Source organism: Mesoplodon mirus (assembly GCF_964341445.2).
Source record: "Mesoplodon mirus genome assembly, chromosome: 13".
Classification (NCBI taxonomy): domain Eukaryota; kingdom Metazoa; phylum Chordata; class Mammalia; order Artiodactyla; family Ziphiidae; genus Mesoplodon; species Mesoplodon mirus.
Window position 1 is genome coordinate 82,067,092 of NC_138989.1, and position 23,677 is coordinate 82,090,768.

Sequence of the window (23,677 nt, forward strand, 5' to 3'; positions counted from 1 at the left end):
ATGCCATTACAAAATTTTGATTCAACTATACTAAAAACACCAGTTGGTCTTGTTTATGTTGTCATGACAGAGCCTGATTGATTTCTTGGATAATCAACTTATTGGAAGGTCCTCAGTCAAAGCTCCATGGAGAGTGATTTCTTCAGTACAAGAAGACACTCTTCCTTTTTCCATTCAGATGTAAAGCTTCAGCTTCTCACTCTTAAGTCCAGATAAGAAAGGGAAAATGATCATGAGAGTAAAACAGAGAGTGATCTTACGTAGTCCTATATTTTCTTTACTTACTAACTCAAAACTAGCCTTATTTTAAAAGAGGATTTTGTAAGGGGGTACATGGGAGAATTAAGTCACGATAATAAATTTTAAACTGGAACTCTGTCTGAGATTACTAAGATTCAAATATTTGAGGAAATTGTTAAAGCTAGATAGTTAAACAAATGGCACCTCTAGAATTTGTTTCCATTTCATAGAGCTCATGTTCTCAGAACCCTCCAAGTTCTCCGAATTCTATTGCCGAAAGCATTTATAGGTGCTCTGCCTTGCATGTGCAACATTATGGAGGAAAGTTTTCATTGTCTTGGTGAACAGCCATTCATCAGAAAGCACATTGCAAATGTGCCGGCATGGCTTAGCCCCCTGGGGGTGAGCGTAGGCTGACTTCATCTTCAACAAGACCTGAAATAATTTAATTTTGGATTTCCATGGATCTCTACACATATACACACACAACACAAACACACACAAAAACAAACACAAATAATACAAAAGAAACTTTTTTAATTTGCTTTTTATGTTTTTAAGCTTTACAAGTATTATGAAATGTCCACAGGAAAGAAGCAGCTGAGATGACATAAATGTAATGTTTAAAACACAGATTTCTCCTGATATCTTATCAAAAATAAGTAAAGGAAGTGGGGGAGGGGGTCGTTAGTAACTTTGTAATATTCTAAGTGATTTAAAAGAGAACAGTCTCCCATAACAAGAATTACAGTGTGTCCTTTAAAAGCATAGTGTCTGGAATGCTCCTGTTTCCAGTAATTCTTGCCTCCTGGTCACCAGAAAAGCTCTGTACACAATTTAAGGACAAATAGCATCAGTGGTATTGAAACACCTGCAAGATAGCAAACCCACTTCTAATGCCTAAAAAACAACACTGCAAGACTTGTTGAAGGCACTGCTGTCCAAAGCTGTGAGTTCTTTGGTTTTCCTAAGCTCTAGTGGTTGGAGAAAAACAAGTAGCAGAATCTCACATAGAACTTCTTCCCTAGAAAACAAATTGTTTTCTTTCTCTAAGATTTGTCATTTTACTTGCCCTTGTTACTAGAAATATAAGAAACAAAAGTAACCTCGCACATTTAACAAACTAAAAAATGTGTACTGTTCCCAAACATAAACCTTTTGAACAGTAATCATTTAAAAACAAATGATCTTATTTCCTTTTATAATGTAAGATGAAAAGAAATTTCTGGTGAGGAAGCAGCATTGTTTGACTCTACCTACTGCCCTGTAGGCATGGAGGTGGGTCTAATGCCGCCCTGTCTCTGGGGAGGGCAGAGTGGAGAAGAGAGGAGAGGGGGAGAGAGAACGAAGCTGGCTTTACGTACAACTAGCTTAGACTGCGACTCGAAATTCGTGTATTTGCCCTTCTGGATTTATACTTGATCATAAATCTTACCCGAGTATTGACTGCTACCAGCCTATGAAATTATTTTTTGTCTAAATAGTTGCATGAACGAGGAAATGCTGTTCCATTGCATCAATTCCAAGATGCACATCTTTTTCACAGTTTAACATCTCTCTAGTCAGATGGGAGTTACAGTTTAATTAGCAGCACTGTTCTTTTGTAGTGCTACATAAAATCACATTGGCTTTCTAATGATGGCATCTTAGAGTATATAAAATACCGTAATACTTGTTGTAAGTATTCTGAAGACACTAAACTGTTATTCCCAACTGTAGCTAAATTATATCTTTCAATTCCTTTCAAGTATATCTAACAAAGCCATGAGCACTATATGTTCATTTATAAATTTTGAAGGAATAAGAAAGCTTCCAGAATGGGATGTATCCTAGGTAGTTTGGCTTCCTTTTGAGTGACAGCATTCTTCATACCCACATTTTACAGGAATCTCTATCAGCTATGGGGAAAAAACAAACAAACAAACAAAAAAACTAGTTTTCCCATACTGAAAAGGTGAAGAATTTGGAAACATAATAATCTCGTGAGCCACACACAGGAAAGCATTAACACTTTTTGCAGTCTCTCTTCTAGGTATATTCATAGAAGTTTATAAAATTCTAGGAGAAGTTTAAATGTGTGATTTGTGATTGCAAGTGGTATGTTATATCCAATACATAGGAATATCTGTTAATGAATTCATTCTTCAAAGTTCTATTCTTGATTCTATTGCTCAATATTATCAATTATTAACCAAAAAACAAGAGCCTTTATTATTACTGACAATGACCAGTTCCCTGCTGGGAAATGCCATTAGCATTTTTGTGAAATTTTCTTTTACTGACTGACAGACACTGATTAAACTAACACAAGCTCACTCAATTAGAACAAATTATTATAGTTGATAACTAAAGTGGGCCTGTGTTCCTAATGTTTCAGAACACTAAAGGAAATTTCGTCTCTAAACAAACACACAAAAACAAAGAAAATATACATTTCTGTCTGCAATGAATACACAAATGAGATGGAAATGACAAGAAGGCAATGTGTAATTTTTCTAATACATGGTGCTGAGACAGTGTAATAGTAAATATTTTATTTATATATGTTTTTTCCCTTAAAATTTTTTGTGGATACTCTAGATGTCACTTCAAAAAAAGCATTATATCAATATATAATATTTATGTATAATATTTAATCAACTTGATTAGAATTGATAATGTATAAGGAAAACGAGTGCCTAACACTAAAAATTTCAACTTCTATGTTTAAAAAATACAATTTTGTTTCTTTTGTTTGTACTGCTAGAATGGAACAATAGTAAGGAAATTACAAAAAAATTTATTTTTAAACTGTGGTAATCTTATTTATTGAGGGTCATACAATCTTCTCTTGGCAATTACAAGAATAATTTCCTTAAAAAAAAACCAAAACAGATGTCAAAAGTCAATCAAGATGACTCAGCATAAAAACATATATGACATACACACATACAACCCAAAGAATCAGACTGACTCTTCTTTGGCATAGTGCTGTAAAATAGGGAGACACTTAGGCCAATAGTGGTCAAACTAAAATCTAAGAAATTGATGTAAGCATTGCATGGGAAGATAATTAAGGATGCTTTCAAAGAATGTGAACATAGTTCACATTCTGGGATGTATTCAGTGAATGCATACACATTACATGGAAGCAGCATGGCATGGTGGGTAACCAGGTAGACTCTAGGGAAAGACGAGCAGAGCTGTGTGACCTCCTGCGAGTCGCTTACCTCCTCTGTGCCTTAGCTACCTCTTCTTAAAAGAGGAAGAAGGATCAATAATATCTACTTCAGAGTGTTAGAATGCCACCTGGTCTTTAGTAAAAGGTCAATAATTATTAGCTAATTCATAAAATGGCAAAAGAAAAACCTTTCATTTTAAATGGGTAAAATTGTATAACCACCACTAAAGTTCATCCCAGATTTTATTATATGCAGACATTGGAAATTAATTACATAACCTTATTATAGCCTCTAGATATTTATATATTTCAAAATCAAATGACAGCAAAAATTTTATTTATGAAATTTAATGCTTTAATATGTATTCTTCATGTTCCTTATATTCAATGGGTGTCTCTGTAAATGTATCTGCTTACAGATGATAGACAGATGAATGATTGATAGAGAATATATATTCTTAAAATCATTACTGAGTACAGGTAAGAATATACCTGTACTTAATACTCAAAGTATTTATGTAGATGTTTGTAATAATTTCTGATGTTATTCCAAAATCCAGCTTTTTTCACACTCTATGAAAGTATTTTGGTCAATACATGGTTTAACATATATAATAATGACATCCGTTCTGTTTCAAGTTAATGAAAATAATATTCTACACAGTCCAATTTTAAATGTCACCTAGCAACTTCCACTACATGACTATATGAACTACATTTTATTTGTTAGTCTGATACAAACTCAGCAAGATATCTTCTTTTTTTTTTCCATTTATCTTGAATAAAATGGAAGATTAAGTGTAAGGTGTCCCCTATTGAAAATTAAGTCAAGTCTGTGAGAAGCCACTTGTCCATAAACCTTCCAACTTCAGAGGACTGTTTGAACAAATCCAAACAGTGCCAATCCAAGCTTGGCTGGCTAACGCTCTCCTGGGCTTCTGTTTCCATACAGTTTTCAAGTTTCATGAGCTGTTTTCCAAGAACAAGTAAAACTAAATGTTCTCGACCAGGAGTGCACTGGTGTTGAGCATTTCCTTATTAAGCAGCACTGTTTTTTCTTACACTGACATACATGTCACATTAACATATTTCCCAACCACCTGTATTTTTGCAGTGCTTCTTACCTACAGTATGTTTCCCGGCCCATTTTCTCTTGTCTCAGACAAACCAGGGCCCATGTTGATGCATCCACCCGTATGAGGCATTCTTTAACTCTCTTCATACAGAAAAGCTGTCTGTCTCTTCCCAGCTGATAGTACACGTATGTGCAAACACACGCACACTCTGCTCACCTGTCTCCCCTCTGTCTTCCACTCCTCCCACCTGCCCATACTGACCACCTATTCCTGACTCACATTACTAGAGGTTTTTTACTTCTATTAAGCTTTTAGACTTAGATCCAAGTAGATGCCTCTGCCTCCTTCGTCATTCCTTTGATAGCTCATTTTGGACAACTCTCCACATCTTGACCACGTGGAGACTTGGACGCCACTGGTCTAAGCCACCTCTCTGTGCAGTGGAAGCAGTAAAGGTGCAGCTGTCTTTACTGAGCACTTCAGGCATGACGAGCATTGTGCTTTTCACTCTAAAAGCATCATCTTATAAAATATTTATAACAACACTTAAGGCACATTATATTAACTTTAGAGATAAGGAAAAATTGAATCTTAAAAAAAAAAGTTTAAGTACCTTTCCTGAAGTCAGAAGGCTAGGCAGCTGTGGGGTTGATATTTGAGAACAGGTCGCTGACAGCAAAGCCCATGGAGTTAACTCCGTGATTTTGCCACACAAATTGTGGTGTTCTGTTTTGAACATAGCAAAGAGGCACTCGCATTCCGGCCTTGATCCAGTGGAATAGACCCAGTTGGTGTAATTCTCACCTAACCTGCTCTTTGAATAAGAGGGTTCCAATCATTTATTTTACAGTGAGTCATGGGCTCCGAGCCTCAGAAACATTACCCACTGGCGATGGCAGCGTGAACAAATCACATGACACCTCTGAGCCTCGTTTTCCTTGTCTGTAAAGTTCAGATGGCATATGTGTTGACAATTTATGTGGATATTAAATGGGATAACCTATGAAACCAGTTTGCACAGAGCCAGGCCCATAGAGAATGACTCATAAATGCTAATCTATAAATGCTGAATTTTTCCTCTCCCAATTACATAGATTTGTGTCTCGAGTGCTCAAATGATTTTTTAAATTCTAGGCAATAATTAGGGAGAGACAGAGCAAAAGGAAAATTGATTTTTTTATTATTTTTTTCAATACTTTTTTTCTTTTTTTTGGCCGCACCGCGCAGCTTGTGGGATCTTAGTTCCCTGACCAGGGATCGAACCGGGGCCCTCAGCAGTGAAAGTGCAGAGTCCTAACCACTGGACCACCAGGGAATTCCCCAGAATTGATTTTTTTTAACGATTTTTTTAATACGTATGAATTTTATGTAGGTGAACACAAATTAGCATTAAGGTTTATCACAAGGGCCAGCAGAGTCCCAAAACAGCAAAGGGAAATTGCAAAAGGCAGTAGCATAACCTGGATAACGTTTGTGGTAAAAGCGAGAAGAGGTGCTGGTAGCCTGTATGTTCACAAAAATTATATCGGTTGTCAGGCCCTTCCTGCTGCTTCTTGGCGGCACAGGTTCTGTCAAAGTGCAAGGCTGTGTTGTCACATGTTGTCGTATGTGGGGAGGAAGCTCATCTTCCCAGGAGAGATCAGCATTGGAGTCTAAAGAGCAGTGGACTCAGAAGTCAAGAGAGCTGTTTTCTATCGGAGGTTCTGGAGTTAGGATTTTTTTTTTTTTTTTTTTTTTTGCGGTACGCGGGCCTCTCCCTGTTGTGGCCTCTCCCGTGGCGGAGCACAGGCTCTGGACGCGCAGGCTCAGCGGCCATGGCTCACGGGCCCAGCCGCTCCGCGGCATGTGGGATCTTCCCGGACCGAGGCATGAACCCGTGTCCCCTGCATCGTCAGGCGGACTCTCAACCACTGCGCCACCAGGGAAGCCCAACAGGGCCAGACTTTTAAATACACCAAGCTGGACACTTTTGTGGCAAGACATAGCAGTTCTGGAAATGCCTCACTACTAAAAAAGTGAAATCCAATAAATACGTTCAAGCCCAATGGTTTGACCTTCTGTTAAAATTTAAAAGCCTCCGCCTGTATCCCTCCCAGCTTGCATCCCCTCCCACCTGAATGTGCCCTAGCTTGCGTCTTTCTCCACCAGACTGTATCTTCTCACCATATCCCTCCAGCCTATATCCCCCTGTGAAAGGAAGAAATCTATCAATAAAACAGCTCCAAAGATGCCTGGGCCCAATTATTCAATCAAACTCTAATTTAGGTGCTGCTGTAAAGGGATTTTGCAAGTGTAATTAAGGTCCCAAATTAGTTGACTTTAAAATAGATTATCTGGGTAGGCCTGATCTAATCACATGAACCCCTTAAATCTGAGTCTAAAGGTTGGAGACAGAGAAATGAGAGATGTGAAGCATGAGAGGGCATGTGGAGGGGGCCTGATGGCAAGGATCTATGGGTGCCTTCCAGTTGCTGGGAGTGGCCTCCGCCAATAGCCAGCAAGAATAGGGGTGTCTCTGTTCTACAGCCACAAGGAGCTGAATTCTTCCAACAACGATGTGAGCTTGAAAGAGGCCCCTGAGCTCCAGAAAGGAATACAGCCCAGCCGACACCTTGATTTTAACCTTGTGATACCCCGAGTGGAGAGCTCAGCCTCACCATGACTGGACTTCTAATAAATGGGTGTTGCTTTAAAAAAAAAAAAAGTTAAAAGCCTCCTAGTTTTAAATGGCTTTAAAGGGCCTGTTATATCATACCAGGCACTCCGGACAGCGCCTTCTTCGAAGGGTAGTGCCACTGGATACAGACATATGAGAACTGTTGGCAGTTGGGAGAGCGCCTTGGGGCAGCGTCCACCCCAGGGAACAAATGGGATTCGAAGGCTAGGTTTGACCAAAGTGACCCTTACAGCTCCCAGTTTTGCCAAGAGTCAGGTATTAAATAAAGGGGAAATGTGAGATGTTATTAATTAGAGGATTGCCCACTGTCAGAAAGTGCACGTTTGCTCAGATTACATCAGAGAAATGTGCACAAAGGCCAAACAAAACCATTTCTGGATATTTTTTAAAAACAGTGTGAATCAGTAAAAATGAATGTCTTTCTTGAAAATGCAATGTAAAGTATTATTCTGTTTGAACTAATCATGTGTCTGAGCATCACCTGATGGGATATTGTGTGGATCTCTGTAGCTAACCTTACAGTTTATCTTTCAAATAAGAAAATATACCACAGTTTTATCACAGAACTTCTCAGGGAAAACACTTTTTCTAATATGTACAAACTCCTATTGCAGGAGCAAGGAAAAAGCCATTGGGTGAGGGTGGGAGCAGGTGTCAGGAAAAACTGTAAGACGCTGTATGTTCAGGCCACTCAGGATGGCTGCTCTCCTGCTCTCTGTCCATCCGCTGCCCAACCAGGGCCTGCTTCACCTACACCCTATGCATACGACTGACCTTCCTGCGTACTTGCCCCAGGTCCCAGCTGGTGATTGTTCTTATCAAAGGGGCCGGGAGGTGCATGCCCTCCGCTGGTTTCCCTGGTAACTAATGAGTCCACCTGACGTCAATCCCCATATAATTGGCAATCCCCATATAACTGGCAATCCCCCTCCGCCAGCAAAGACTGCCGCCATGTCCTGCCGCATCCTGCCTGCCGTATCCTGTCTGCCTTGCGCCAGTACACGGTACAGTGTCACTCCAGGACCTTGCTTCAGACATGTAAGCTCCCCCATCCATTAAACCACTGATGTCTCTGTTGCCAGCTCCGGGCTCTTTCTTCGGTCTTGAAGCTGGGCAAACACAGGGCTTGTAGGCTTGTGAGGTGCAGCCCAACAGACAATGAAATGGGTGAAAAAGAAATGGTATCTTGTGCTTGGCACCATTTGGGGGTATCTGTTTCGGAAAGGGCTTACACCTCCGTTTTTTGAGTTATTTTACAATTCAATAAATTGTAGAAAGCCGATAGTATCAATAATGCAGGTAATTCTTGCTTCTAGAAATGCAAATAAACTTGTCTGATGGAATGTAATTGATTACTGCTGTGGCTATTTACCAGCGTTCCCGGCCAGCTATAAGCCCTTTGAATTCTCCTTGGAATCAGTCTACCATCTTTTTGTTCCCTTAATTAATGAGTGAGATTAATTGTTTACAAGTGTTCATTTCATATTTTTTAAGTCATGATTTTCCTTTTTTTTAAAATGATATCTTGGGAGTTCCCTGGCAGTCCAGTGGTTAGTATTCAGTGCTTTCATTTCAGTGGCCCCAGGTTCAATCCCTGGTCGGAGAACTAAGATCCTGAAAGCCACACGGTGCACCATGCACCCCCCTCCAAAAAAACCAAAATGGTGTCTTGAAACAGCAGGTAATGCAGCAATCTGTAACAGAGTCTATCATATGTCACCCACGTTTAACGCTGAACTTTTAAAAGAACACATTTCAGTTTAATATTTTAAACAAAGCCTAACACACATTATCTTTTTCTTTTAGCTTCAGACAAGCTTGACTGAACCAGTGACGTTATCCAAATCAATCTCTCTCCCGCGCAGTGCATACTGGCATCACATCACTCGGCAGAACAGCGTTGGAGAAATCTACAGTTTGCAAGGCAAGTAACCGTAAAGCGCCTCCTTCAGCTTCCTACAGGTGGGCCACGAGCCATGCTAATTGCTTTGTATTTGCATTACTTGCTTTTCCTCCATTTCCATTTACCAGCTGTCACTGGCCACAGCGGGAGCTCTGAGATTTACCGTGGCTTTGCTAAAGGTATCATTTCATAGACTCATGGTAAAAATTATCCCAAAGATCACCAAGGGCTGAGGACCCGCTTTGGCCCAGGAATTTGACTAAAACATTATGCAAAACATATTATCAGAAGCTAAAAGTAGCTAATACCAGGGTCTGTTTCATGCTGTGTTTTACAAAGGATTTCTTGCTTAGCATCTTGTTGCCGTAATAGGATTGAATATCAGTTCAGGAGGCTGACTTCCAGCTCTGTGATGAAATGCTGCATGAACCTACTCACAGTTTTAAGGTTTAGCCAAAGCCTTGACATAGAAACCATACGGGCGGGTGCAGAGCAGAAGGAGACAAGTGTAAGTATTGTTGCTTCTGTATTTTTCCTAATGATGAAGCGTTGACTGACTGCTTAGCAGATGAATCGGAGGAACAGGGAGCAGGTATTTGACCAACAGCAGCAGAACTCAGTTTCCGTGGTTCTCCTCCTATTTTTTCCCTTTTGTCCTAAATTCATAAACTTAACCTTCAGATAAAATATTCAGCTGCAAGAAACTAACAGCTGACCAAGACAGGAGGAAGCAGGAACTAAGAAAAATAAGGCTAAAAAGACACAGCTGAAAACACTCATCAAACCTTGTTCGAGCATAATAGGCTTGAACATACTAGGTACCCAATAAATATCTGGTGAAGGAATGGCCATCATAACCTTTCAGAATATTTTTCTTTTCATACATTAACTTTTGCTCATATTAACAACACTAAATGTTTTGACAAAAAAAAAATTTCTGTAACAAGCAAACTGAAATAGTGTATTTTTAAAGCAGTATTTGCTTGCCAGAGTTTCAAACCTAGAATAATGGGATTTGATGAGTGGGAATGAATGATGAAAGATACATTCTGCAAGGACAAGCAGTCAGAACCATGTTCGTCACTTACAGAAGATAATTGCATTTTATATTTTAAATGAACCCTCTTATCACCAACTTGACTACCTGTATTTAATAGGTCCTTATCTTTTTGTATTACTTATTTGTATGAGAAAATCTTTAATGGCACAAGGATTAGAGGATTGAGAAAAGGAGGGGAACTGCTTCGACAGTTTCATTTGTCAGAGGAGACGTGCTTCCATTCTGTTTTTTCTGTCCACAAATGCCAGTAACCACACACTAAAATCACCCCAGTCATGATCTTATGAAGCTAATCTTGCTTGTTCCAGGGATTAGAAAAATTAGAAAATATGCCTTTAACGCAAGGTTGTTTTTATTTAAACATAAACATATATATGTAAATATTGATATTCAATAGAAGAAAACTAAAACTGTGGAATATTTGAATAAGAGAATAAAACAGTTAAATTTCTAAACAAAAAGAAAGCGAGATGTTAATACAAATAAATTGGAAATATGTTGGAACCACTGTACTGAAAACTTTGGGTTCTGACAAGGTGTCAGTTTGTAATCCCAGCAAATAAAAGACTGTGGTTTTCATGGTAACATACAGAAAACTTTTCTTCGAAGGTAGCATTAAGATTTAGACTGATAACTTTAGAAATAATGTCATAAGCACCCAACAAAAAATACCAGAATGCATTAAATTTCTGAAAACATTGCCAGAGACTTGTTGGAGGACAGTATTGATTCACACAATAAAATAGAATCAATAACTAATTAGAATTCTCTATGATTTATGTCACAAATATTAATTTCTAGTTAAGGGTTTCAAATGCCTTATTGATTACGATGAACTGTTTATTTATATCATCTTGTTGGCAAGGTAAAATTTACCTTCTAACCTTCCAGCTTCTTTGGCTGGTCTAATAATTAAATTGACATTAGATTAACAGGAGGAAAAAAAATTTGTTACATATACGGGAGTCCCATGAGAGCCAAAGGCAAGTCTGGCAACTGAGGCTTATATGGCATCCTGAGCTAAGGGAAGGGACAGGGACCTGGGACTTCCATGGGAAGGAAGGTGAGTCACAGGACGATAAGAAGAGCAGATGTTTGGTAATTAACTGTTTGCCCTGCCACACTGATCGGTCATTCAGATAAAGTTATCTCTGTGTCTGAGCCAGGCCCCCTGTCTAAATTCTTTCAGGCAATTAAGTGAGAGGTTAAAAGCTCTTCCTTAGTCTTTTGGACCTTGATTGTCTTCAGCTCAAAATAACCCACACGCCAAAGTGGCACATTTTGGGGAGGCTCATTCCGAACCCCTTCAATCTCAATGTCGCATTCTTCTTTGGTCGTTAGTTGTTGTTTTTATGTAACAAAAAAATATGCATTGATTAAGGTAATTACTGTAAGTCAGATAAGTATAGAAAATACTCAATGTAGAGTACATTTCACTATACTGTGAATTTATTTTTGTGTTGCATACTTCTTAGAGAAACACATTTTGCCATTTTATATACCCCTCATATTATGGTTATATCATATAGAGAGACAAAGATAGATAAATAGATTGTAGGTAGGTAGATAATATATAGGTCAATATAGATACAAATTTGTTAGTGACACTTTGACAATGATTTATTTTGTTCTCCTTTTGTTGTGCTGAGAGAGGTGGAGGGGCACAGCCTTTGACCATGGTTTTTACTGGGGTGTAACCTCCTCAGGCTCTGCCCTCATGGAATTAGGGCGGAATAAAACTACTGAATCAAGAAAAATCAAAATAGAAACAACCTCATCACCCCTTCATGCACAGGTGCATTTTTTTCACTAAACTGCATTTAAAAGTGTGGTTATTTTGCATCTCACTCCCTCAGTTGTGCTCCTTGAAGTGGCATCACCTCTTCTTTACAAAGAGGAGAACATAGTCAAGCAACTATCATCATTGATCTTCCAGAGTCAAAGGAAAACCTTGGCGTTGGTGGGTGATATATCATCAAGTAAACTGCAGGTAGCATTGAGGAATAAAAATCCGTCGTTAGAATATTTTCACCATACTGTTAACATTCTAACTGTGAAGCTGAGATCAATATGAATTAAATTCAACAGGCTTTCATTCAGAAGGTAAAGGGGGGGGAAGTTTTATATGCTTAAAGTTTAATAGATTGGAATTCATTAATAAGCAGCACATGTACTGGAACAGAAAAAAATTCCGGGTGTGAAAACAAATCCATTACATATAAAGACTTCCTATAAGTTCAATTGCCGGTCACCCTCAAAACTGCACTTTACTTGGTTTTACTGTATTCACTCTGTCATCCAGTCTATAACCATAGAGGCAATATACACTGTAGAAGATTGACATATCAATACTGACATCCTGTGTTGTTTGCTCTAATGTTTGGAAGAAAGGTGCAATATCAGATTTCTCCATGGTACTCCCAGAACAGCGCTCTGAAAGTATGAGCTGTTATGGTTTCCCCGGTGTGCTCTAGCTCTCTGGAGTCAAAAAATTTGAAAAACAGAATGATTCCTCTTTAATAAGTATACACTAGCTAAGTACGAGGCAGCTGCTGTTTAAAATCTCTATCCCTAAATGGCTGTGATGGGTTATGTCACCTCTTCCTGGAGAAGTCGTTAAAAAAGACTTTTCCTTTTCTCGATTTTTACCAGGTAATCGGAATGATTGATTTGTATCAGAACGTAATTTTTTATTTATGTTTCTCTAACTTCTGCATTTGTGAAAAACATTTGTGTCACAACACATTCTAGAGATATTATCTCTAGACTCAGGGAAACATAAACCGTTAAAGGGAAGGAAACATGATCTTGAACTCTTGACTCAAAAGTGAATGCTCAAAACACATCATTTGTTTTACTAGTGATAGAACTGTGATTTTAGTTCTAAGGCCTTCATCAGAAAATGTGTTGGGAGGATGAGGAACGCTCAAAAAAAGCAGAAGACAGAAAGAAAGAAGGGGGGAGAGAGAGAGGAAGGGCGGGAGGAAGGGGAAAGAAGGAAAGAAGAGAAAGAAAGAGAAAAAGAAAAGAAGGAAGAAAGAAAGAAAAGAAAGAAAAAGACCACTCAACAGCCAATAAATCAAGAGGCAAGATTTGGTAGAAAAGGATGGACTTTATTCAGAAAAGCCGGCAATCTGGGGAGATGGTGGACTCATGTCCAGAGACCAGTTCCCAAGATTCTGCTCAGCCATGACAGCTTTTAAAGGGAAAAAGGGGAAACCATCTCAGTTAATCATTAAGGCAGGAGGTCAGATTCTTCATCATTTTTCCGCTGTGTGCAGGCCTGCTGACTCCTCCCCATCTTCCTTGGGACGTGTCTTGCCCACGGGGTTTACGTGCCCCCGCAGGGTCCGCCTGCAAATTTTCTAAGGGGAAGAAGCTAGGGGTAGAGAGTCAGTCATTCTTTAACTACTTAATTCTTCATTCTTATTTGTTCTCATCCAGGAAAGGAACTAACAGGTTAGGTAAAGTGTTGTGTATATTTAGAAAAGCAGAAACCAGGAACTATGTTAAATGTTGCCTGATGATCTCATCTTTACAACTAAGGTCTAAGGAAAACAGGGATGAAGAAACAGAAAAGGGGCAAAGGAGCTGCTTACAGTAAGGAGGTCAGAGTTGTTCTTACTTAAGGCTCTCACCTTGACTTTTAATTGCCATTCTACTTATTTAGATGATGGACTATAGAGCAGGGTCTTTAAAGTGGGATTTGTGAAGGTGACAAGAGCATTTATTAAAGACGACACATCAAACTAGTAAAGACCATGGGTGGTACCAAAGCTCGCTCACGGGAGGCACTTGTGAGTCTTCAATGAACTAAAAAATGTATTAGAAAATGTGTTATAAAGGATACAAGTAGGGGATGGTGTCGCGACCACTCTTCTCTCTGAGGACAGCTCTCAACCAGTGTCGCGAAAGGAACCACGTCCACTCCACGGTCCCAGCAGCCCTTCTCGGTGCACAGGCTCAGGCCTTTGTTGGCGCGTCTGTTCCTTGCTTTAGGATCGTTGTTACTGAACACAGACGCTTCCTGCTGCTGGTCTTTCCTTTGGTAGCACAGGAGATACTGTGAGATGCTGGGTTTCTGCCTCTCCACCTGATGCTTCCATCCGGGATTTGCTCTTCCACAAGCTACAATGATGAGAAGGGGGCATCGAGAATGTGAGCTGGAAATGATCCCCATGTGCCGCCTTATGAGACTGTGTGTTATCCTTAAGCTTTCCCTGATACATTTAATTACTATTTTTTACACAAATCTACATAGATAGGCTGGGACTCGTTTTTGAACAGCCTGAACATCTTCGCTCTTGGAATTAAGGACAATTGGGGATGCCGTTTGTAAAGGTGACAACTTTTGGAGTTCTGCTTTCATTAAGCTGATTAATATTCAAACGCCAGCTCTGAACTGTCTGCTCCCTCCACCCGTGGTACATCAGTAATTAGCTCCAGACCCCCTGTGTCAGCACAGCAGCCAACCTGATTACACAGAAGGCATGTTATGTTCACCGAAAGGGCATCTGCTGCTCTAATTTCTCAGAAAGACAGGATGCAAACAGGCAATTAGGATTAGAGATAACCTTTGGAAAACGGTAAATGGAGTTCTGGCGGAGACGAGGGAGGGAAATCAGAGGATTTACTCTCTGCTCAGCTCTGACCCTTTGTCCTTCTTTACGGCCTGTTTAATTTCAAGTTCACATGGTTTTTAAATTGCTTCCATTGAGATCTTCTGTTTAAATTTTCATGATATGATGTTTTCCAAATTGCAAAGTTAATAAAAGCCTCCTGTAGCAAGTAACACACACACAGAGAGAAATTTGCACCGGGGGTAAAAAGGAGCTTGCACGTGTTCACGCTCCCATCTTCCCAGGATTTGATCTACGTGTTGTCAGGTGAATCAGTCACTGTGGGTCCACAGCAGCCAATACATCCCACGTTCTCCATAAGGCCCGACCCTGCCTTCTGGCGATTTGGCAACAAACCTTAAAATATGAGCCGGTTTTTAGAATCAACACTTTGTGTCGATCAGACCTTCTCTGTGAACATGTACTGCATATCCTTACCTTACGAAGGGTAAGTCAGAGCAGAAAGTGCCTCCCTGGATATCAGTTTTCAGAGAGGAATGAAACAGTTGCTTCCCCAAGATAGACAACAAAAAAATGCTCCAAATATTCTCACTGTGAAATGTCCCTTATACCCCACAGTTATCATCCAGCACTCCCTCTTACAAGCTCCCAGACATTTAGGTATAGCTTTAATATATCAATCTATTTGTTTATAAACCTGTTTCTTCTACTAGGTTCTGAGGTAGCAACTTTTTTTTATGGTGAATCTACATTTTCTTTTTCCTTTTTTTTTTAATTTTTAAATTTTATTTTTTTACACAGCAGGTTATTAGTCATCCATTTTATTCACATCAGTGTATACATGTCAATCCCAATCTCCCAATTCATCACACCGCCACCACCACCCCCTGCCGCTTTCCCCCCTTGGTGTCCATACGTTTGTTCTCTACGTCTGAGTCTCAACTTCTGCCCTGCAAACCAGTTCATCTGTACCATTTTTCTAGGTTCCACATATATGCGTTAATATACGATATCTGTTTTTCTCTTTCTGACTTACTTCACTCTATATGACAGTCTCTAGATTCATCAACGTCTCTGCAAATGACTCAATTTCGTTCCTTTTTATGGCTGAGTAATATTCCATTGTATATATGTACCACATCTTCTTTATCCAACGTCTGTCGATGGGTATTTAGGTTGCCTTCATGACCCGGCTATTGTAAATAGTGCTGCAATGAACATTGGGGTGCATGTGTCTTTTTGAATTATGGTTTTCTCTGAGTATATGCGCAGGAGTGGGACTTCTGGGTCATATAGTCATTCTACTTTTAGATTTTTAAGGAACCTCCATACTGTTCTCCACGGTGGCTGTGTCAATTTACATTCCCAGCAACAGTGCAAGAGGTTTCCCTTTTCTCCACACCCTCTCCAGCATTTGTTGTTTGTAGATTTTCTGATGAAGCCCATTCTAACTGGTGTGAGGTGATACCTCATTGTAGTTTTGATTTGCATTTCTCTAATAATTAGTGATGTTGAACAGCTTTTCATGTGCTTTTTGGCCATCTGTAAATCTTCTTTGGAGAAATGTCTATTTAGGTCTTCTGCCCATTTCTGGATTGGGATGCTTGATTTTTTAATACTGAGCTGCATGAGCTGTTTATCTATTTTGAAGATTAATCCTTTGTCTGTTGATTCATTTGCAAATATTTTCTCCCATTCTGAGGGTTGTCTTCTCGTCTTCTTAGTAGTTTCTTTTGCTTTGCAAAAGCTTTTAAGTTTCGTTAGGTCCCATTTGTTAATTTTTGTTTTTATTTCCATTACTCTAGGAGGTGGATCAAAAAAGATCTTGCTGTGATTTATGTCAAAGAGTGTTCTTCCTATGTTTTCCTCTAAGAGTTTTATAGTGTCTAGACTTACATCTAGGTCTCTAATCCCTTTTGAGTTTATTTTTGTATATGGTGTTAGGGAGTGTTCTAATTTCATTCTTTTACATGTAGCTGTCCAGTTCTGCCAGCACCACTTATTGAAGAGAATGTCTTTTCTCCACTGTTTATCCTTGCCTCCTTTGTCATAGATCAGTTGACCATAGGTGTGTGGGTTTATCTCGGGGCTTTCTATCCTGTTCCATTGATCTATATTTCTTTTTATGTGCCAGTACCATATTGTCTTGATTACTGTAGCTTTGTAGTATAGTCTGACGTCAGGGAGCCTGATTCCTCCAGCTCTGTTTTTCTTTCTCAACATTGCTTTGGCTACTCGGGGTCTTTTATGTTTCCATACAAATTGTGAAATTTTTTGTTCTACCTCTGTGAAAAATGCTGTTAGCAGTTTTGATAGGGATTGCATTGAATCTGTAGATTGCCTTGGGTAGTATAGTCATTTTCACAATGTTGATTCTTCCAATACAAGAACATGGTATATCTCTCCATCTGTTTGTATCATTTTTACTTTCTTTCATCAGTGTCATATAGTGTTCTGCATACATGTCTTTTGTCTCCTCACATAGGTTTATTCCTAGGTATTTTATTCTCTTTGTTGCAGTGGTAAATGGGAGTGTTTCCTTAATTTCTCTTTCAGATTTTTCATTGTTAGTATATAGGAATACAAGAGATTTCTGTGCATTAACTTTGTATCCTGCAACTTTACCAAATTCATTGATTAGCTCTAGTAGTTTTCTGGTGACATCTTTAGGATTCTCTATGTATAGTATCAGGTCATCTGCAAACAGTGACAGTTTTGTTTCTTCTTTTCCTATTTGTATTCCTTTTATTATTTCTCTTCTCTGATTGCCATGGCTAGGACATCCAAAACTGTGTTGAATAATAGTGGTGAGAGTGGACATCCTTGTCTTGTTCCTGATCTTAGAGGAAATGCTTTCAGTTTTTCACCATTGAGAATGATATTTGCTGTGGGTTTCTTGTATGTGGCCTTTATTATTTTGAGGTAGGTGTCCCTGTATGCCCACTTTCTGGAGAGGTTTTATCATAAATGGGTGTTGAATTTTGTCAAAAGCTTTTTCTGCATCTATTGAGATGATCATATGGTTTTTCTTCTTCAATTTGTTAATATGGTGTATCACATTGATTGATTTGCATATATTGAAGAATCCTTGCATTCCTGGAATAAATCCCACTTGATCATGGTGTATGATCCTTTTAATGTGCTGTTGGATTCTGTTTGCTCGTATTTTGTTGAGGATTTTTGCAACTATATTCATCAGTGATATTGGTGTGTAATTTTCTTTTTTTGTAATATCTTTGTCTGGTTTTGGTATCAGGGTGATGGTGGCCTCATAGAATGAGTTTCGGAGTGTTCCTTCCTTTGCAATTTTTGGAAGAGTTTGAGAAGGATGGGTGTTAGCTCTTCTCTAAATGTTTGATACAATTCACCTGTGAAACCATCTGGTCCTGGACTTTTGTTTGTTGGAAGATTTTTAATCACAGTTTCAGTTTCGTTACTTGTGATTGGTCTGTTCACATTTTCTATTTCTTCCTGGTTCAGTCTTGGAAGGTTATACCTTTCTAAGAATTTGTCCATTTCTTCCAGGTTGTCCATTTTATTGGCATAGACTTGCTTGTAGTAGTCTCTTAGGATGCCTTTTATTTTGGCGGTGTCTGTTGTAACTTCTCCTTTTTCATTTCCAATTTTACTGATTTGAGTCCTCTCCCTCTTTTTCTTAATGAGTCTGGCTAATGGTTTATCAATTTTATCTTTTCAAAGAACCAGCTTTTAATTCCATTGATCTTTGCTCTTGTTTTCTTTGTTTCTATTTCACTTATTTCTGCTCTGATCTTTATGATTTCTTTCCTTCTGCTAACTTTTGGTTTTGTTTGTTCTTCTTTCTCCACTCCTTTTAGATGTAAGGTTAGATTGTTTATTTGAGATGTTTGTTGTTTCTTGAGGTAGGATTGTATTGCTATAAACTGCCCTCTTAGAACTGCTTTTGCTGCATCCGATAGGTTTTGGATTGTCGTGTTTTCATTGTCATTTGTCTCTAGGTATTTTTTGATTTCCTCTTTGATTTCTTCAGTGATCTCTTGGTTATTTAGTAATGTATTGTTTACCCTCCATCTATCTGTGTTTTTTACGTTTTTTCCCCTGTAATTGATTTCCAGTCTCATAGTGTTGTGGTCAGAAAAGATGCTTGATATGATTTCAATTTTCCTAAATTCACTGAGGCTTGATTTGTGATGCAAGATGTGATCCATCCTGGAGAATGTTCCATGCACAATTGAGAAGAAAGTGTAATCTGCTGTTTTTGGATGGAATGTCCCATAAATATCAATTAAATCTATCTGGTCTGTTGTGTCATTCAAAGCTTGTGTTTCCTTATTAATTTTCTCTTTGGATGATCTGAGGTAGCAATTTTGAATGATTTTTTATCCCCATGGCTCTGCTAAATTTGGGTGCCTCAGTCATTGTGAAGAGGCTCTATCTGCAGAGGTTAAAATCTGGAGTTTCAGAGTTAAGTAAACCTGAGTTTGAATATTAACTTTACCACTGCTAAGTTGTGTGACTTTGGGCTGTTTACTTAATCTTTCTAAGCCTCATATTCTTGATCTCTAAAACAAGGATAATGGTACCTGTCACAGTGATTAAATGAGATCGTCCACATAAGGTATAAAGATTCCATAATTACTAACCATTGTCAATATTAAATTTGCAGTAAGAAGTTTCTTTTCTAGACAAAGGGAAGCATGCTATCCTACTAAAATTTTTTTAACATCTTTATTTGAATATAATTGCTTTACAATGGTGTGTTAGTTTCTGCTTTATAATACAGTGAATCAACTATACATATACATATAACCCTACATCTCTTCCCTCTTGCATCTCCCTCCCTCCCACGCTCCCTATCCCAGCCCTCTAAGTGGTGACAAGCACCGAGCTGATCTCCCGGTGCTATGTGGCTGCTTCCCACTAGCTATCTATTTTACATTTGGTAATGTATATATGTCCATGCCAATCTCTCACTTTGCCCCAGCTTACCCTTCCCCCTTGCCATCCTCAAGTCCATTCTCTAGTAGGTCTGTGTCTTTATTCCCATCCTGCCCCTAGGTTCTTCACGAACATTTTTTTTTTTTTTAGATTCCATATATATGTGTTAGCATATGGTATTTCATTTTCTCTTTCTGACTTACTTCACTATGTATGGCAGACTGTAGGTCCATCCACCTCACTACAAATAACTCAATTTTGTTTCTTTTTATGGCTGAATAATATTCCATTGTATATATGTGCCACATCTTCTTTATCCATTCATCTGTCGATGGACACTTAGGTTGCTTCCATGTCCTGGCTATTATAAATAGAGCTGCAGTGAACATTGTGGTACATGACTCTGTTGTTTTTTTTGTGTGTGTGTGGTATGCAGGCCTCTCACTGTTGTGGCCTCTCCCATTGCAGAGCACAGGCTCCGGATGCGCAGGCTCAGCGGCCATAGCTCACGGGCCCAGCTGCTCTGCGGCATGTGGGATCTTCCCAGACCGGGTCACGAACCCATGTCCCCTGCATCGGCAGGTGGACTCTCAACCAGTGCGCCACCAGGGAAGCCCATGACTCTTTTTGAATTATGGTTTTCTCAGGGTATATGGCCAGTAGTGGGATTGCTGGGTCATATGGTAGTTCTATTTTTACTTTTCTAAGGAACCTCCATACTATTCTCCATAGTGGATGTATCAATTTACATTCCCACCAACAGTGCAAGAGGGTTCCCTTTTATTCACACCCTCTCCAGCATTTATTGTTTGTAGATTTTTTGATGATGGCCATTCTGACTGGTGTGAGATGATACCTCATTGTAGTTTTTTTTTTTTTTTTTTAATTTTTTGCCTTATAACAAATTTAATGAGTTATACATATACATATGTTTCCATATCCCCTCCCTTTTGCGTCTCCCTCCCACCCTCCCTATCCCACCCCTCCAGGCGGTCACAAGGCACCGAGCTGATCTCCCTGTGCTATGCGGCTGCTTCCCACTAGCTATCTACCTTACGTTTGGTAGTGTATATATGTCCATGCCGCTCTTTCACTTTGTCACAGCTTACCCTTCCCCCTCATTGTAGTTTTGATTTGCATTTCTCTAATGATTAGTGATGTTGAGCATCCTTTCATGTGTTTGTTGGCAATCCATATATCTTCTTTGGAGAAATGTCTGTTTAGGTCTTCTGCCCATTTTTGGATTGGGTTGTTTGCTTCTTTGATATTGAGCTGCATGAGCTAATTGTAAATTTTGGAGATAAATCCTCTGTCAGTTGCTTCATTTGCAAATATTTTCTCCCATTCTGAGGGTTTTCTTTTCGTCTTGTTTATGGTTTCCTTTGCGGTGCAAAAGATTTTAAGTTTCATTAGGTCCCATGTGTTTATTTTTGTTTTTATTTCCATTTCTCTAGGAGATGGGTAAAAAAGGCATTTGCTGTGATTTATGTAATAGAGTGTTCTGCCTATGTTTTCCTATAAGAGTTTTCTAGTGTCTGGCCTTACATTTAGGTCTTTAATCCACTTTGGCTTTATTTTTGTGTATGGTGGTAGCGAGTGTTCTAATTTCATTCTTTTACATGTAGCTGTCCAGTTTTCCCAGCACCACTTACTGAAGAGTTGAAGAGGCTGTCTTTTCGCCATTGTATATTCTTGCCTCCTTTTTCAAAGTAAGGTGACCATATGTGCGTGGGTTTATCTCTGGGCTTTCTAGCCTGTTCCATTGATCTATATTTCTGTTTTTGTGCCAGTACCATAGTGTCTTTTTTTTTTTTTCTTGATTACTGTAGCTTTGTAGTATAGTCTGAAGTCAGGGAGCCTAATTCCTCGAGCTCCATTTTTCTTTCTCAAGATTGCTTTGGCTATTCGGGGACTTTTTTGTTTCCATACAAATTGTGAAATTTTTTGTTCTATTTCTCTGAAAAATGCCAGTGGTAGTTTGATAGGGATTGCATTGAATCTCTAGATTGCTTTGGGTAATATAATCATTTTCAGTGTTCATTCTTCCAATCCAAGAACATGGTATATCTCTCCCATCTAGTTGTATCATCTTTAATTTCTTTCATCAGTGTCTTATAGTTTTATGCATACAGTTCTTTTCTCTCCTTAGGTAGGTTTATCCCTAGGTATTTTATTCTTTTTGTTGCAATGGTAAATGGGAGTGTTTCTTTAATTTCACTTTCAGCTTTTTCTTCATTAGTGTATAGGAATGCAAGAGATTTCTGTGCATTAACTTTCTATCCTGCAACTGTACCAAATTCATTGATTAGCTCTAGAAGTTTTCTGGTAGCATCTTTAGGATTCTCTATGTATAATATCATGTCATCTGCAAACAGTGACAGCTTTACTTCTTCTTTTCCCATTTGTATTTCTTTTTTTTCTCTGACTGCTGTGGTTAAAACTTCCAAAACAATGTTGAATAAGAGTGGTGAGAGTGGGCAAACTTGTCTTGTTCCTGATCTTAGTGGAAATGGTTTCAGGTTTTCACAAATGAGGATGATGTTGGCTGTGGGTTTGTCATATATGGCCTATATTATGTTGAGGTAAGTTCCCTCTATGCCTATTTTCTCGAGGGTTTTTATCATAAATGGGTGTTGAATTTTGTCAAAAGCTTATTCTGCATCTATTAAGATGATCATAAGGTGTTTATTCTTCAATTTGTTAATATGGTGTATCACATTAATTGATTTGCATATATTGAAGAATCCTTGCATTCCTGGGATAAACCCCACTTAATCATGGTGTATGATCCTTTTAATGTGCTGTTGGATTCTGTTTGCTAGTATTTTGTTGAGGGTTTTTGCATCTATGTTCATCAGTGATACTGGCCGGTAGTTTCCTTTTTTGGGACATCCTTGTCTGGTTTTGGTATCAGGGTGATGATAGCCTCGTAGAATGAGTGTGGGAGTGTTCCTCCCTCTGCTATATTTTGGAAGAGTTTGAGAAGCATAGGTGTTAGCTCTTCTCTAAATGCTTGATAGAATTTGCCTGTGAAGCCATCTGGTCCTGGCCTTTTGTTTGTTGGAGGATTTTTAATCACAGTTTCAATTTCAGTGCTTGTGATTGGTCTGTTTATATTTTCGATTTCTTCCTGGTTCGGTCTTGGAAGTTTGTGCTTTTCTACGAATTTGTCCAATTCTTCCAGGTTGTCCATTTTATTGGCATAGAGTTGCTTGTAGTAATCTCTCATGATCCTTTGTATTTCTGCAGTGTCAGTTGTTACTTCTCCTTTTTCATTTTTAATTCTATTGACTTGAGTCTTCTCCCTTTTTTTCTTGATGAGTCTGGCTAATGGTTTATTAATTTTGTTTATGTTCTCAGAGAACCAGCTTTTAGTTTTATTGATCTTTGCTATTGTTTCCTTCATTTCTTTTTCCTTTATTTCTGATCTGATCTTTATGATATCTTTCCTTCTGCTCACTTTGGGGTTTTTTTGTTCTTCTTCCTCTAATTGCTTTAGGTGTAAGGTTAGGTTGTTTATTTGAGATGTTTGTTGTTTCTTAAGGTAGGATTGTTTTGCTATAACTCTTCTAACTGCTTTTGCTGCATCCCATAGGTTTTGGGTTGTCATGTTTTCATTGTCATTTTTTTCTAGGTATTTTTTGATTTCCTCTTTGATTTCTTCAGTGATGTCTTGGTTATTAAGTAGTGTATTGTTTAGCCTCCATGTGTTTATATTTTTTACAGATTTTTTCCTGTAATTGATATCTAGTCTCATAGCATTCTCTTTGGAAAAAATACTTGATACGGTTTCAATTTTCTTAAATTCACCAAGGCTTCATTTGTGACCCAAGATATGATCTATCCTGGAGAATGTTCCATGATCACTTGAGAAGAAAGTGTATTCTGTTGTTTTTGGATGGAATGCCCTATAAATATCAATTAAGTGCATCTTGTTTAATGTATCATTTTAAGCTTGTGTTTCCTTATTTATTTTCATTTTGTATGATCTGTCCATTGGTGAAATTGGGGTGTTAAAGTCCCCGAGTATGATTTTGTTACTGTCGATTTCCCATTTTATGGCT

General features: G+C 38.6%; 1 protein-coding gene across 2 annotated transcripts in view; it reads left to right on the forward strand.

Moving 5' to 3' along the window:
* Positions 1 to 23,677, forward strand: part of DOK6 (docking protein 6) — a 419,379-nt gene that overhangs the window by 325,402 nt on the left and 70,300 nt on the right. For both annotated transcript variants that reach the window (XM_082641623.1, XM_082641622.1), the window contains exon 7: positions 8,960 to 9,077. In XM_082641623.1, coding sequence (XP_082497749.1) covers positions 8,960 to 9,077 — 118 coding nt within the window. The remainder of the gene's footprint in view (positions 1 to 8,959; positions 9,078 to 23,677) is intronic.